The following is a 14,629-nucleotide window of genomic DNA, read 5'->3' as shown; positions in this document are numbered from 1 at the left end:
TTCAACACGATTCTCTGGCACTCCCGCACATGGTCGCCACAGCTGTATCCATAGACATCTAAGTACATGCATTTTCTGCCTCTCTCATGTATGCCTGGTGTTGCCCGGGTGTTTGGGGGGTGTATGTTGAACAAAAAAGTGGTAGTAGGAAGGCAGGCTTGAACCCGTACCGCAAAGGAAGAAAAAACGGGGAAAAAACCTGACGTCTTTGCTGTTACCAACACCGCCAAATCGGAAGTGACGTAGGTTTTAATTAAGGCTAGACAATCGAAAGGAGAGGGTGACTAAAAAATATCGACGCAAAAACGACCCTCCCTGTAGAAAAGTGCCCAGTTGAAGGTGAAGGTATTAATGTTTTTAGCCAATTTTTCAATAGTTTTCGTCTGAAAAATCGAACTCCAAAACAATATTGATCTTGTAAAAACTCGTCGCCTCTCTCGAAAGTTTTAGGCAGACATGCAAACACACATACATTTATATATTGGCAACTCAAATTTTCGACCTCAACCGATTAAAAATATTGCCCTATCTCTGAATACCCTTTATGTAAAATTTCAAATGTTTAAACCAGACATTGAGTAATTTGGTGGAGACCGAGGCGGTCAATTTTTATTTTTAACTATTATTATTACCTCTTAACATTTGTTCTGGTCTCGAATCAAGTTATTAAGTTAGATCCATTTCCAGGGAACCTATATCTAAAATTTCAATTGTTTAGACTCAAAGTTCTCAAAGGTCAAATCGTTGAACTGTTACCATTTAACAGACAAATTCATGGCTTAAAACCGATTACAAACATTTTCCCAAATTCTCAATACGCTGTATATAAAAGTTAGAGTATGTAGCCTGAAAATTGACAGTCATTGTGTATGGAAATGTACACAGACACACACACATATATATATACACACACACATATATATACATGCACACACACCCACACACTCGTAACACTTGCGTTACCAGATAACTTTATAAATTCAAAATAAATAAACTACGTTAATCTGTTCAATCAGTTATTCCGCTCAAAGAGAATCAATTCTGTCTGAACGTAATTAAATCACTTGAAAATAATTCCGACCGGAACAACATATTTCCTTTAACTAAATCGAATTACATTGTAATTCATAACAAATGCCGAGTCCACAAGTTGTAAAGCACTTATAATCATATATTGATTTTGTAGGAAGAAATCTATCGATTAAGAATGAAAAACTGACAGACTTCATCGAGTCAGCTGATCATGTGAAGAGATTGGGTGTGTGGAGATAAGTTTAGAATTATTAATCAATTAAAAAGGGATATATATCACGCACACACGCACGCACGGCAACCCGATATTGCCCGGGCGTAAAATACGCTTAAATATATCTTGGGTAATGCAGATTTCGTATTTATATTATATTGGACCCAATATATATTAAATATTTAAAAAGGTTAAAATAAAATAAAATTACTCGTGCGCCACCACCAAGACTAGAAACTAAGTTTAGCTTACGATTTACTTTTTCCTTTTACGTTAGTCCCTGAGCTATGAAGACATGTTTGCTGCAGGGCTAAAAACTTAAGCACCTATTAGCTATTACGTTACGCATGCATATTCGTAATGCAGTCGTTCAACTTCCACCTGGCAAATTCAATGTCTTTCATTTTTACAGAGTTACGCCAGCTAAAATCCAAATATAAATTTTTGCAAGGGTCCGAATACCCTATAGATTAAGTTTCATGTCTAGATTAAAAACAGGTTTGTAGGCAACATTCTTTTCAACAAATATATGTACGCATATATATAAGTTTGATTTAACTATAATTCTTTACGCAAATGTTACGCAAGTATAAATCATGAATATCTGCATGAAGGTTTTAAAGAATGAGCAAGAATATCTAGATCTTTTGCAGATGAATTCAATTCTACACCCATATATAACAAAGTTGTATTTTCTTTTTAAATAAAAGAGGTCTTTAATATGGACATCAATACACACAAAAAATATGTTCTATATAAGCAAAGTGTCTACCTCACACACACGGTGGGTGGGTGTATATATATATATATATATATATATATATATATATATATAGTGTGCGTTGACATGATTAAAATCCGAAAATTGAAAGAAGCTGTAAATGCCTTATGTTTCCATTACGCCATTTTTAATTTTAGAAATAAAGACATTACACCCATCTATTCGTACTAACATGTATTATTAATTTAGGAATATATTCCAAAATGTTCTATTTGATAATTAATACATTTATTAATTCTAATTTATGTATGAATACTTATGAAAATTTTAAACTATTATGCATGTTTGCAAATAGGAAACTAAACTAAGGTATTTGCAGCTTCTCTTTCAATTTTCGGATTTTAATCATGTCAAAACGCACTTTATTTCCTTTTGATGGATTGATTGTTGCTATTTCTTCTGATGAGTTAAGGGCAAAATCGATTCACTAATTGATATAATGATTGATTTTGAGCTATGAAACACTGTCAAGAATTGTAAATGCCAAGTGAATAAAAGGAATAATATATATATATATATATATATATATATATATATATATATATATATACACCCTCGAAGTTTTGCCATCGATTTTTCTGTATGCCTAATCAAGCCTCTGTGTTGGATCTACTTTAGTAATAGTACTATTACTCCTCTTGACGAAAGGAAGAAAATAGTCTACGAAAAGCCATCTGTGGTGGATGTTAGTTTTGTACTGGCATTCTGTTATCTGAAATAAGAGGCAATATTTGTGGGATTTAGACGAGTTCCTCTTATTTTTCTATCAAAGTAATCCTTGCGGATCATGATCAGACTAGTCTTCATAACATTGTCTATTATTGTTTCATGGTTTTGTTGGAGTATGTGGCCACCACATCATACGGATAGTGTAGAATAATCTTATATGTAGAAATAAGAGTATCATAATATTTCCAGTGTTAGACACTTAAAAGATTGATAAATATTTCAATGGTCTTCCAAAACAAAGCATTTGTGGACATGCTTTTATTGGAATATTTCTCTTTATTTACACATTAGCATTATTTTAACAGTATTGGTTTATAACACTTATGCAAGAAATTTATACAGGGCTTTAAAAATAAAGAGCAGGGCAAGCCTAGGTATCCTTTTTGTCAACAAACTTATCAGGAGTTAATTGTTGCGAAAGAGATCCATAGTTTTTCTGTTTATCATTTTTAAAGTCTCACACACATGCACACACTTTTGTATTGTAAATTTTAAAAATCGTTTAAACGTTATTATCTATGGTATTAAGAATATATAAAATTCAACGATCAAAATATCGAAACACTATTTTAGCACGTCTCTGCAAACATGGACCACATTAAATTTCCTTCGGCATAATTACTTGTCCATCAACAATAGGGAACCAAAAGGAAGCACAGGTTTGAATCTAATGTACTGTACTTGCAATAACCCTTATCCCTGAGTGGCTTCCTGGCCTTGATAAGTGGTGACCGTGTAAAAAAAAAATCCAGGTCAATGATTTTGCTTTTATGGAATATATATATATATATATATATATATATATATGTGTGTGTTATATTCATTCAAGTACACGTGTGAGTATCTGTTTATATATGTATATAGTTATTAACAACGCTCAATACTTCCGACAGATATTTACAAATACCATTTATTGAAAACTTATTTTCAACCGCCGTTTAGAAAAATCGAATTCAATCACTTAGACTAGGTGAAAAAAAATATTTTAAAAACCTAGTTTGTTGAACTTTCGCGTAAAGCAGCTCTCTGAAAAAAAAAAAAAAAAAAAAAGAAAAAAAAGGTGGATTCGAATGTGGATGATAATTTGATTTTGTCCGTGTTATTCAGTCAAATTACTCCCTTTGAGATTCATCGTATATTTTTATGTCCGCATCGGTTTAATACGTGTTGAAAACATTGGAAGTAAGGAATAGATTACCTCAATATTGGTATATATTAAGCAGCATCTTTTGCTAATAGATTCCGCTCTTAAAATTTGTTACTGTTATATATTTCTTTCAAATTATATAATATCTTGTTAGAAACATATCCCCCTCAAGAAAAATACATTTTTATATAAGGACGAAAAAAAAAAAAAAACAAAAAAAAAAAACGAAAAATATAAAAACTGACCCCCAAAATGTGGACGAAATAAAAGTTCACTTTTCAATACGAAGCTCATTAGTTCCGAAGCAATTGTTTACAATAGTTTTTGCTTTCAAAATTCCATCAGTCCCACCTGTTGGCACCCCCACCCTTCCGCTATTTCAGATACAAAAGTAATCGTCTTTTTTATCACCTGCAATCATGTGACGTCATAAACAAGTGAAAATCGTTTTATTGTTGACACACTCTTGACAGATTACGTCACAGCACCAAATGAATCGACACTTACAATTTTCGCGGAGAGTGACAGAGGTTTTCTTATATCCCCGGTTACAACAGAGGACGTCGCAACCGCCGACACCCCTGGAATAGATGTCGCATATGCGGCCTTTCGTACCCAATGACCCGGCCTTTCGACTAGGACGGCAAAAATCCGGCGAGTTCTCCGAATAGATCAAATCTGTCAGGTCTGGCTTTTTAATGGTGTCACCCTCGGGCATAACGTGTAACCCATCGTTGGAGATGATCACTTTAGCAGCACCTTTGAATTTCTCTTTGAGCCGGTTCCCAACATGGCGGAAAAGAGGCATCTTTCGCCAACACGTCTGTAGCGTACAGGAGCCAGATAACCCATGACATTTACACACGCGACGCATGTAGTTTTTCACAGCCTGAAACGAGACAATAGCGACAAGCAGAGAATGAGTTATGTCCTCCTGCGATCACCGTTTCTTGAACAAGTTATCCTTCCCTAAAAAAGAAAATAGGACTAATTTATGAGTCGTCAGTAATTTCACGAACATTCACAGAAAAAATAACACTTAAAAACGGAGAAGTTAAAGAATACGTTGCAAACTGAAAAGTTAAGAGAAAAATGCGTATAAATCGATGTAGAAAAACACTGAAAAGACATTTTGTGGAAACGACGATAATTTTTCATATTCACTTAAGATTTGGAGTTGCTTTTTGCTTTCTATTCCTAAAAATAGAAAATTGTTTCATCTGGCAGTTTCACGTGAAAAGGGTATACATGTTTGATTAGACAGAAGTGAAGTTCCTTTATAGATTCAATTTTTCCATGTTCTCAAACGTGAATACGAATTTGCTATATTTACGAAGGTTTTCGATTCGTGGATCCACGTAAGGCACGTGATGAAGTTACAAAATTAAAACCGGTCAATTATGAAGAACATTATATACAAGATATTACAACAGTAAACGAACTCTAATCATAAAAATAGATCTATGTGTGTGTGTGTGTGCATACTGAATTGATAAACTCTTGAACAACTTTATATAACACTGAAATTAACAAATAGTAAAATCTGGATGGAGGAAAACGCTTAGAGACATATCGGTAAGTTTCAAAGCTGTACATTTAAAATTGCCGGCATATTTCTATTAGTTTTACGCATGTGCCAATTCAATGATAAAATCCGGTATGATACTATCCCAAAAGCAAAACTAAAATATTCAGGCAAAAGAAGACGGCACAATCGCGCGCGATTAGGGGACAGAGAAGCACACAGAGCCCGAGCAAACGAGGGAGGGAAGAGATGCGCACACACACACACACACAGAAACCGTGCAAAGGAAGGGGGTGGGGAGAGAAACACACAAAACCCGTGCAAAGGAAGGGGGTGGGGAGAGAAACACACAGAACCCGTGCAAAGGAAGGGGGTGGGGAGAGAAACACACAGAACCCGTGCAAAGGAAGGGGGTGGGGAGAGAAACACACAGAACCCGTGCAAAGGAAGGGGGTGGGGAGAGAAACACACAGAACCCGTGCAAAGGAAGGGGGTGGGGAGAGAAACACACAGAACCCGTGCAAAGGAAGGGGGTGGGGAGAGAAACACACAGAACCCGTGCAAAGGAAGGGGGTGGGGAGAGAAACACACAGAACCCGTGCAAAGGAAGGGGGTGGGGAGAGAAACACACAGAACCCGTGCAAAGGAAGGGGGTGGGGAGAGAAACACACAGAACCCGTGCAAAGGAAGGGGGTGGGGAGAGAAACACACAGAACCCGTGCAAAGGAAGGGGGTGGGGAGAGAAACACACAGAACCCGTGCAAAGGAAGGGGGTGGGGAGAGAAACACACAGAACCCGTGCAAAGGAAGGGGGTGGGGAGAGAAACACACAGAACCCGTGCAAAGGAAGGGGGTGGGGAGAGAAACACACAGTACCCGTGCAAAGGAAGGGGGTGGGGAGAGAAACACACAAAACCCGTGCAAAGGAAGGGGGTGGGGAGAGAAACACACAAAACCCGTGCAAAGGAAGGGGGTGGGGAGAGAAACACACAGAACCCGTGCAAAGGAAGGGGGTGGGGAGAGAAACACACAGAACCCGTGCAAAGGAAGGGGGTGGGGAGAGAAACACACAAAACCCGTGCAAAGGAAGGGGGTGGGGAGAGAAACACACAAAACCCGTGCAAAGGAAGGGGGTGGGGAGAGAAACACACAAAACCCGTGCAAAGGAAGGGGGTGGGGAGAGAAACACACAGAACCCGTGCAAAGGAAGGGGGTGGGGAGAGAAACACACAGAACCCGTGCAAAGGAAGGGGGTGGGGAGAGAAACACACAGAACCCGTGCAAAGGAAGGGGGTGGGGAGAGAAACACACAGAACCCATGCAAAAGAAGGGAGGGGAGAGAAACACACAGAGCGCGTGCAAAGGAGGGTGGGGAGAGAAACACAGAGCGCGTGCAAAGGAGGGTGGGGAGAGAAACACACAGAACCCGTGCAAAGTAGCGGAAGAGATATACACACAGGGCATTCGCAACGAAGTTAGACACGGCGCCTAAGAAAGCAAGCAAAGTTTTACATATATCAGATAAAACATAACCTAATTTACTCACTAATCTCCCTGCTTCATTGTTGTGCATTCGAATCTTCGTGGTTATGTCGCAGCGTTTCTTTTTGCGAGCGTCCATGAATTCCTTCGACTTCAAATAACCAAAATCGACGTCATCACCGCAACCACCCCATGCCCATTGGCCATCGGTTGATTTGTCACGAATATGATTGCGGTCACAAGTGCATTGTAACAGCGAACCGGCACTGCAGGCTTGCGTTACGGAATAAGTCACACCGGCTGCCGTAATGGCGTAGACAAAAGCAGTTTCTCTTAAATCTGCAAAAACAAAAATGACAGTGAAGATTTGTGTATTTTAAATATTTGCAACGTTTTAACACATGGAGTATCGGAAAATTATGTGGAAAAAATGGTTTTATTTATGTGTTTGTCAATTGGACTCTTTAGATTGAGAAATTCTGAAAAAAACTAACAAACTCTAAGCAAATCAATATTATCCGCTAAAAAAAAAAAAAAAAAAAAAAGTGGAACATGCAGTGTAAAAAGATGGAAACAAATCTAAATATTTGTCTTAGAATACTTTAAACCAGGATATTGTCATAGTAAGGAGTTTCTCTAGCAGGTTGTCCTAGAGAACAATGACACTGACAAAAAATAATGCCGTTCTATCAAGTTGAATTCGACAATGGCATTTCTTCTGATGCTCGCAGAGATCCCGTATTAACGTTCAGGTGAATAATCACGGCAATATACATTTGCAATTCGGTTGACGATATTGTAATTAACTGATTCTTTAGTTTGTATTGCATTAAAAACTGCTTTTTTTTTTCTTTTAAATTTAAATCAACAGGTCGGCATAGTCTTTTTACAAAAGACGCAAACAGCCACTTGACTGCCAAATTATAATCATTTGAAACGCTTCATAATGAATTAATGATTTTATCACACTCAACACTTTTCTACAATAAGTGCTGATATTAATGAACAATTGAAATGTAATAAAAATTTGTAAAGCAAACACTTAGTTTAAATTACGTCCCTTGAAAATGAATCCTATTAATTACTGCGTGGTTATATTCATGTTATATGAACGCAAACGTCAAAGGTCGCGAAAAAAAATTCTGCATAGAATTAAAAATGGTTATGTTCTTTTTTTTCTTATATACAAGAGTCGTTCTAAAAGTAAGGCCTCTTGTTTTTTTTTTTAAAACTCAAAAGCTTAAGGGTTACGAAGACATTTGTGGTGTAGAACTTTTCGATATAAGCACCATTCTCAATGCACCTTTGCCAACTTCGTTTGATGGTTAGTTAATAAAAGTCAGGATCACACTTTGTCATTCCCATCTCTGAAATTGATAAGCTCATCTAACTGCTAACATGAACTGCATCAGCCTCGGAAAAGGCTAACAGGCACCGGAGGATGGTGATCATTTCTATTTTATTTCTGCATGGAGATATTCAATGACACCTCTCTGCATCTGACGCACGCCTATGACAGGGATTGCTTTCTTAAGAGTCTCACACTGCCAATATCTGCAACAGACAGATTAAAGTTTCAAATCATTACTGCATATGTTTAATCATCATAACGCGAATTTGATTTGACGTGGAACTTGTCATATCTAGATAATGTTGACACATTTAATACGCGCTTTTCTCAGATTTGCATGCGTAATACTAAATGGATTTTAAGTCGAAAGGATTCCTCAATAAGTCTATATAGGCATTAAAAATGGTTTCGTTTTTTCTCTCTGGTCGCGACTTTTAACGTTCACCGATAAGTTATTGTCTAAATCTTATTTCTAAATGTATCAGAGCCGTCGTTGGGAGATAATATTTGGCTTAGAATATAATAAATGGGAGATGCATTCTTGAGCGATATTACTACAAACGAAGATTATATCAAATTTTGAGAACTTGAAAGGTCACAATGACCTGATAATTTATTGACTGATTAGCGGATGACGCTCACCTTTGTCTGGTCGTAAAATACGCTGGAATAGATATTAACACGTGCAGATCTCGTATATATTATTACAGAGACAATACTCAATTGAATATATAGTATTTAGTGTACAAGAGTGATTTCAAGACCAAAACATTTAACCTTGCCGCGTTCCTTACCGTTTTAGCTATCAACATATACAAATTTAATAAAACCACTTCAATCTTTAAATTGATTTACACAGATTCAAAGGTAATATAAATGTCGGCAAGTTAAAATTAACAGTTTGCATTTCAACTTGCTCACATATTTCAGTACATGTTAGCCATGCATCCAAACAAATTTTAATCGTTATAAAACATCCCTAACGTATTACTATTTCCTGTTAATTTCAGAGTTATGCGACTAGTAGTTTAAGAGTTCATCGGTTAAATATTTACAGACAAACGTACATCTGTTTTATCTATATCGACGCCAGGAAAATTTATTAAATTTATTACTGAGCATATTGGCTACGAAAAAGGTTTGCAAACCATGTATGCTTTGCGGGTCGTGCTCGATTTTAGATCCGATTTCAACATAATGACATGGAAAAAGAAACTAAAAAAGGCAATGCGAACTAAACTATTTGCTAATCCTAGTATTCCAAGAGTAAGAAATATTCAGAATTTAATGACAAAAACAGATGGTTGGCGAAAAAAAATAATAAATTAGGTTTTAGAATGTGCATTGAATATTTAAATTAGTGATTCTGAAGCGTGATTATCTATTTAAATTGATGTTAGAAATTGCAAACATAAGACCAGATGAAGAGAAATAGTATTAAGGTTACTTAACCAGTGTATAAATTGGCTGCCAAGAACATCGTAGCTTTGCAAGGTTATTTTAATAACATGCCGGCATTTAAAGAGCAACACATGTGGAATTCAAAGAACGAAATCAAAACTCGCTCTTTTTTTGGAGATACTGCCACAAGCGCTCTTTTTTTTTGGAGATACTGCCACAAGCGCTCTTTTTTTTTGGAGATACTGCCACAAGCGCTCTTTTTTTTTGGAGATACTGCCACAAGCGCTCTTTTTTTTTGGAGATACTGCCACAAGCGCTCTTTTTTTTTGGAGATACTGCCACAAGCGCTCTTTTAGACCTACTGCCACAAATACTTTTTAAAAGTATTGGTTTAAGATATTGTAAGTATGGGTTTAAAGATGGCAATTTTTGTGATGAGTGCTAAAAGATTTTAAGAGATGCAACTGAAGTGCTAAATGTTTTGGTGTCGATTCGAGTTGATAGCACCCGAGTCATAAAAAAAAAAACTTAAATCGCTAATATATATATTAGGTACAAGCATGAATTAAAATATTTAAACGCATTTTACGACTCAGCAAGACCGGGCGCTTCACGCTAGTGTGTTAATATTTAATTGGAAATAAAATTCTATAACTTTTTTTATTGTGAAGAAATTTAGTGTCATAGTTTAATGCGAATTTTTGCGAAAAACTAACGAATTTTAAAGGACAAATAAAATAAAAATGAACAATAAGAAAGGTAGAAATGTTTTCATTTATATAGGAAAGAATTAAATTGTTTTGCACTGTTATATGACCTTTCTATACTTGCACATATTTTAGATTGCGTGAGTAAATGGAGCGGCAATACCATTCGTTCCTACCGTGGTAAGCGTAGGTAATAACGACTAACAGGACTAGTCATAGTCTGGGAGAATTCGGCAAGCAAGGACAGGTCAGGTACTTAGTTGCAAATTAATGGCGTAAACGCGATTATACTGCTTGTGTAACCTACCTTCCCCGACTGCACATGCAACAACCGATGCTACTATGCTCTTTGTCATGGGTAAAAACTGCAACCCCACAAGTTCAAGTGTAGCTGGTACTAACGAGGATTTTGTCAGAGCAGACAAACTTTAGGCACGATCTTCGTAAGCACTATGCAGAAGTAGAATTCGCTCAACAATAATCACAGTTTAAGGGGAAAAAACTAAATGCAACGTAAACAAATGGAGTTACTAAAGAGGAAACGTGAAATACTTAATGCATACACGTTGATATAAGGGGTATTTCCACTTCAGTATATTTCTTAATTTGAAAGGCAGTCATTTATTGCTAATTCACCGGGAGCTGCACTAATACATTTTTAGAACCAGTTCTAAGTTTTAATGTACCAGCACCGATCCAATAGGCCACGCGTCGTCCAATTAACAAAAATCAAGTGTTATACGTCATCAACTAGTTCTAGAAAAAAAATTAGTGTAAAAAGATCCATTAATTCGCAAATATCTTAAATTAAGTAGGAAATACTATCAGAAGTGTCACATTTTAATTTAAGACGACGTGGCTGGATATAACGTGATGGAAGGACGTACGTGGCACAGAAGCGAAATGCATGTCCGATACCTAAACAAGCAAAAAGCAAAGTGACCAGACGTCAGTTTATAGTTCGATAAATTACGGGATACAGAGGAGAGGCTGAAATCGCAGTTCGTCTTGACGTAAATTGCTGTAAATTACCGAAACAATGCGCTTGCTTAGTCTGGTTTAAAATTCATTCCTATTATTAGTAGATGTCGCTATTCAATATGACAGCTACTTCGTATTAATGGCAGAGACTGGCAAATGTTTCTGTCTGTAACAAAACCGGACGCTACATTCAACTTTTAAGTCTTCAACGGCATTTTGTGGACGTCAATCTTATTTCGGCTGCACTACTTGGATCATACAAGTTTAATTTCTTTGTTTTACCAAAGAATTGCTTTAACTTTTTCTCTTATGCTTCTCAACTGTATTAGTTTTTGGTCGTTCCTGACATCGAATCTTATTTTAATTGATATCTCCCCCATATATTTTGTAATCGTTCTTGACACTGCATTTTCTGAAGTGTCACTGGTATTTTAGCTGTTGAAGATAAGACAACCTTTAGTCATTGGACAAAAAGTCACGATAAAAACACTGGTTTCTGATTAACGAAATAACTGGTTTGGGAGTAGGCATTTGTCGGCCAGTCTAGTAACCATTAAAATTCTTTATATTAGTTGGTCTGTTTTGGGGTACATATGTAGGAATGCTGGTAGTTGGGTCTATTTCGGACCGAATCTATTCTAGTTATTCTATCGTTATATCCTTAGCATTTATCCTCTTATAGATTCACTCAAGTACTTCAGTATTTCTGATAGTAACAGAGGTTTCCGATCAAGCTGTCCTAATATTCAGTCCTTGTTATGCTTAAATATCCTCACATTCTTGCTCTTTATACGAATAACTTGGTATTTATAGCAATGATCTACACGTGGACGGTTATTTGCTCTTCCATGCTTGCATGGTCCTGCTATTCTTTTCGCATCGTACATGTTCTCAGTTTTTAATCTCATGTGACCTTTTATCTATTTACATTTGTCTTTGCTACACTCCACTTCCTATTTCTTTTTATATTGGTCCCCTTCTGAGAGGGACTCCTATTTTGGATGCTAGACCTGCCAAACTCGCTTTGTCTGGATCAAACACAGACAGAACAAGCATGGGGCGGAGCACGTGCAGGCATCACACGGTTTTGAGGCGCATGTATTTCCGGCGACGTTTGACATTAGGCTTCCGTCCCCTTTTTTCTTTTTCGCTTGACACCAAGCCGTGCACACGTATAAACCACGCGCTTCATAAGTATGCATTCGGAGAGCGACAACAGAAACACGAGGTAGGCTTGCATATTTTTTGTATAAACAGTTACCTGTAAGATGCTTACATATAGAGCTAATACAATATGAACAATTCAAGATTTATATGTAAGCTATATATCGCTCGTGTAAAGTATGAACAATAACCTATTTGTGCACACTTTCAGAGGTCAACACGTACAAGCCACTATCACACGTCCTTACGTGACTACCAAATTATTTCACTACTGTATAAACTTTGTTTTAAATAGATAATATATATATATATATATATATATATATACACTGGTATAATGGTTTTCTTTATTGCCAAGTCGTGAACATGCATTATATAGCCTCGCAACAATCCATTGATAATGCATCTTTACTTACTCGTCAAGCAACATCGTCTTCGATGTTGAATGCTCATCATTCCAAATTTGCTAGTGAAATCTGTCTTAATTTTCTGTCTCGTGACTTGTCTCTAATTGTCAACTTTTCCTACACGCCTTTCTGATACTATTTTTACCCATTTTATTTTTATCTTTTTTCACTGCTGTTCCTGAATCTTATTCTATATTCGCTACACCTCCATTAAGTTATTCTCATCAGGTTTATGTTGAGCTTGATTTACTCACAAGTTTTCTATATATCGTCTTCCCTAAAAAAGACGTTTAACAACAGTAGGTTTGTTGCTTGTTTTTACGGCATATCAACCCTTTTTATGTCATTTAATGCCGAATCCAGTGATTTGGAAGAAAAAGTTTTTAATAGAATATAGTTGGGACCCTAACAGGTACTACCGAACCGGATCAGAGTGGACCTGGGAGCAATGACAATTAAGAGGTGGCTCCACACTCTCCAAAGCCCGGAAGCTGGGGCCTCACCATCGGATATAGTTTAAGGTTATATCCAAGACCAACAGCAGTAGGGCTGATTGGGATAGGCTTCGCAGCTTCCTATATGACGTTCCATGGGATAATATTTTTGGTATCTCCGAATGCTGCTGATAAGGTTACGGATCGGCTTCTTGTTGGAATTTACAGAATTATTCCTCATCGGTTACAAACTAAACATTCTCCTCCCTAGTTTTCAACTGTTTGTGCTTCTGCCATTGCCCATCGCAATCATTCATCAATTTCGTAGGCATGGTTCTGAAGCTTCTAGACAATCCTGCAGAAGAGCTAGTGAAGAGCAATATCTGAAGTAAAGTCGAGCTCTTAATAGAAACGTGACTATCTCAAATGTTTGGCTCTCGCAATTTTTGGAGAATCTATAATAGTGTTATTAATAGTGATAAGACTGTTTTACTCGTCTCCATGTCATTTCATCTGATGGAGAGGAGGCTGATCTTCGTCTTTTTGCGGGCAATCTTTTATCGACGACTTTGGTACTGTTTTTCCGGAATTTCCATGCAAAACTGATCAGAGCGTTCATTCTGTAATTATCACCCAAAAGATGGTTACTAGAATTTATGCTGGTTTCGACTAATCAAAGGCTTCCGGTTTTGATTTGATTTGTTATCTGTTCTCTTTTCTTCTCTATATAAATAAAATGAACTCATTTTTTCCCGTCTGATTTTGACCTTAATAGGATTAAAAATCAAGATATTTCATGCAAATATAATATGCACAAACGGCAGAACAATATCTGAGGTGTGTTATAGGCTTATTATTTCTCAAATTCCTCGATAATCTTAGATTTCTATACTTTTTCTGCTGAGAAGTCACGGCCAAAATCGGTTAATATCAATGGAAGTGGTAAAATATTTTCCCTAATAAATTCCTCCTCCCCCTGCCAACACTTAACACCGTTTGGGGATCGTTCACAAGGAACAGTTGAGAAGAGAACACCGGTTTGGCTTCGTAGTTCTTTCATGTGAAGTTATTTAAAATCACTAAACTAAGCTGCAGTGCTCTGTGGCGTAGTGGTTAGCGTGCTGGACAATTCACATATTTTCACGTTCGCGCCGACCTACCGTAGTCTTTTTTTTTTTTTTTCCTAAACAACTGGAATGGACTTTTCTTGGTGGCCGAACTGTTAACGTTGCAGATGTTTTTTTTTGTTTTTTTTTTTCACTTTATTTTCCTAC

At 36.8% G+C, this 14,629-nt stretch overlaps 1 protein-coding gene across 1 annotated transcript in view; it reads right to left on the bottom strand.

Annotated features, from left to right (window-relative positions):
- Window positions 1-3,648: 3,648 nt before the first annotated feature.
- LOC145303586 (protein Wnt-6-like) overlaps window positions 3,649-14,629 on the bottom strand; it is a 158,292-nt gene continuing 147,311 nt past the window's right edge. Inside the window, exons 4-5 of the mRNA XM_080145131.1 lie at window positions 6,975-7,249; window positions 3,649-4,792 (exon numbers count right to left, since the gene is read on the bottom strand). Coding sequence (XP_080001257.1) covers window positions 4,331-4,792; window positions 6,975-7,249 — 737 coding nt within the window. The 3' untranslated portion in view covers window positions 3,649-4,330. The remainder of the gene's footprint in view (window positions 4,793-6,974; window positions 7,250-14,629) is intronic.

This window comes from Euprymna scolopes, chromosome 19 (assembly GCF_053919585.1).
Source record: "Euprymna scolopes isolate OS-2025 chromosome 19, ASM5391958v1, whole genome shotgun sequence".
Classification (NCBI taxonomy): Eukaryota; Metazoa; Mollusca; class Cephalopoda; order Sepiida; family Sepiolidae; genus Euprymna; species Euprymna scolopes.
The sequence above is the reverse complement of the archived record's forward strand: the minus strand, read 5'-3'. Positions and strand labels throughout refer to the sequence as shown.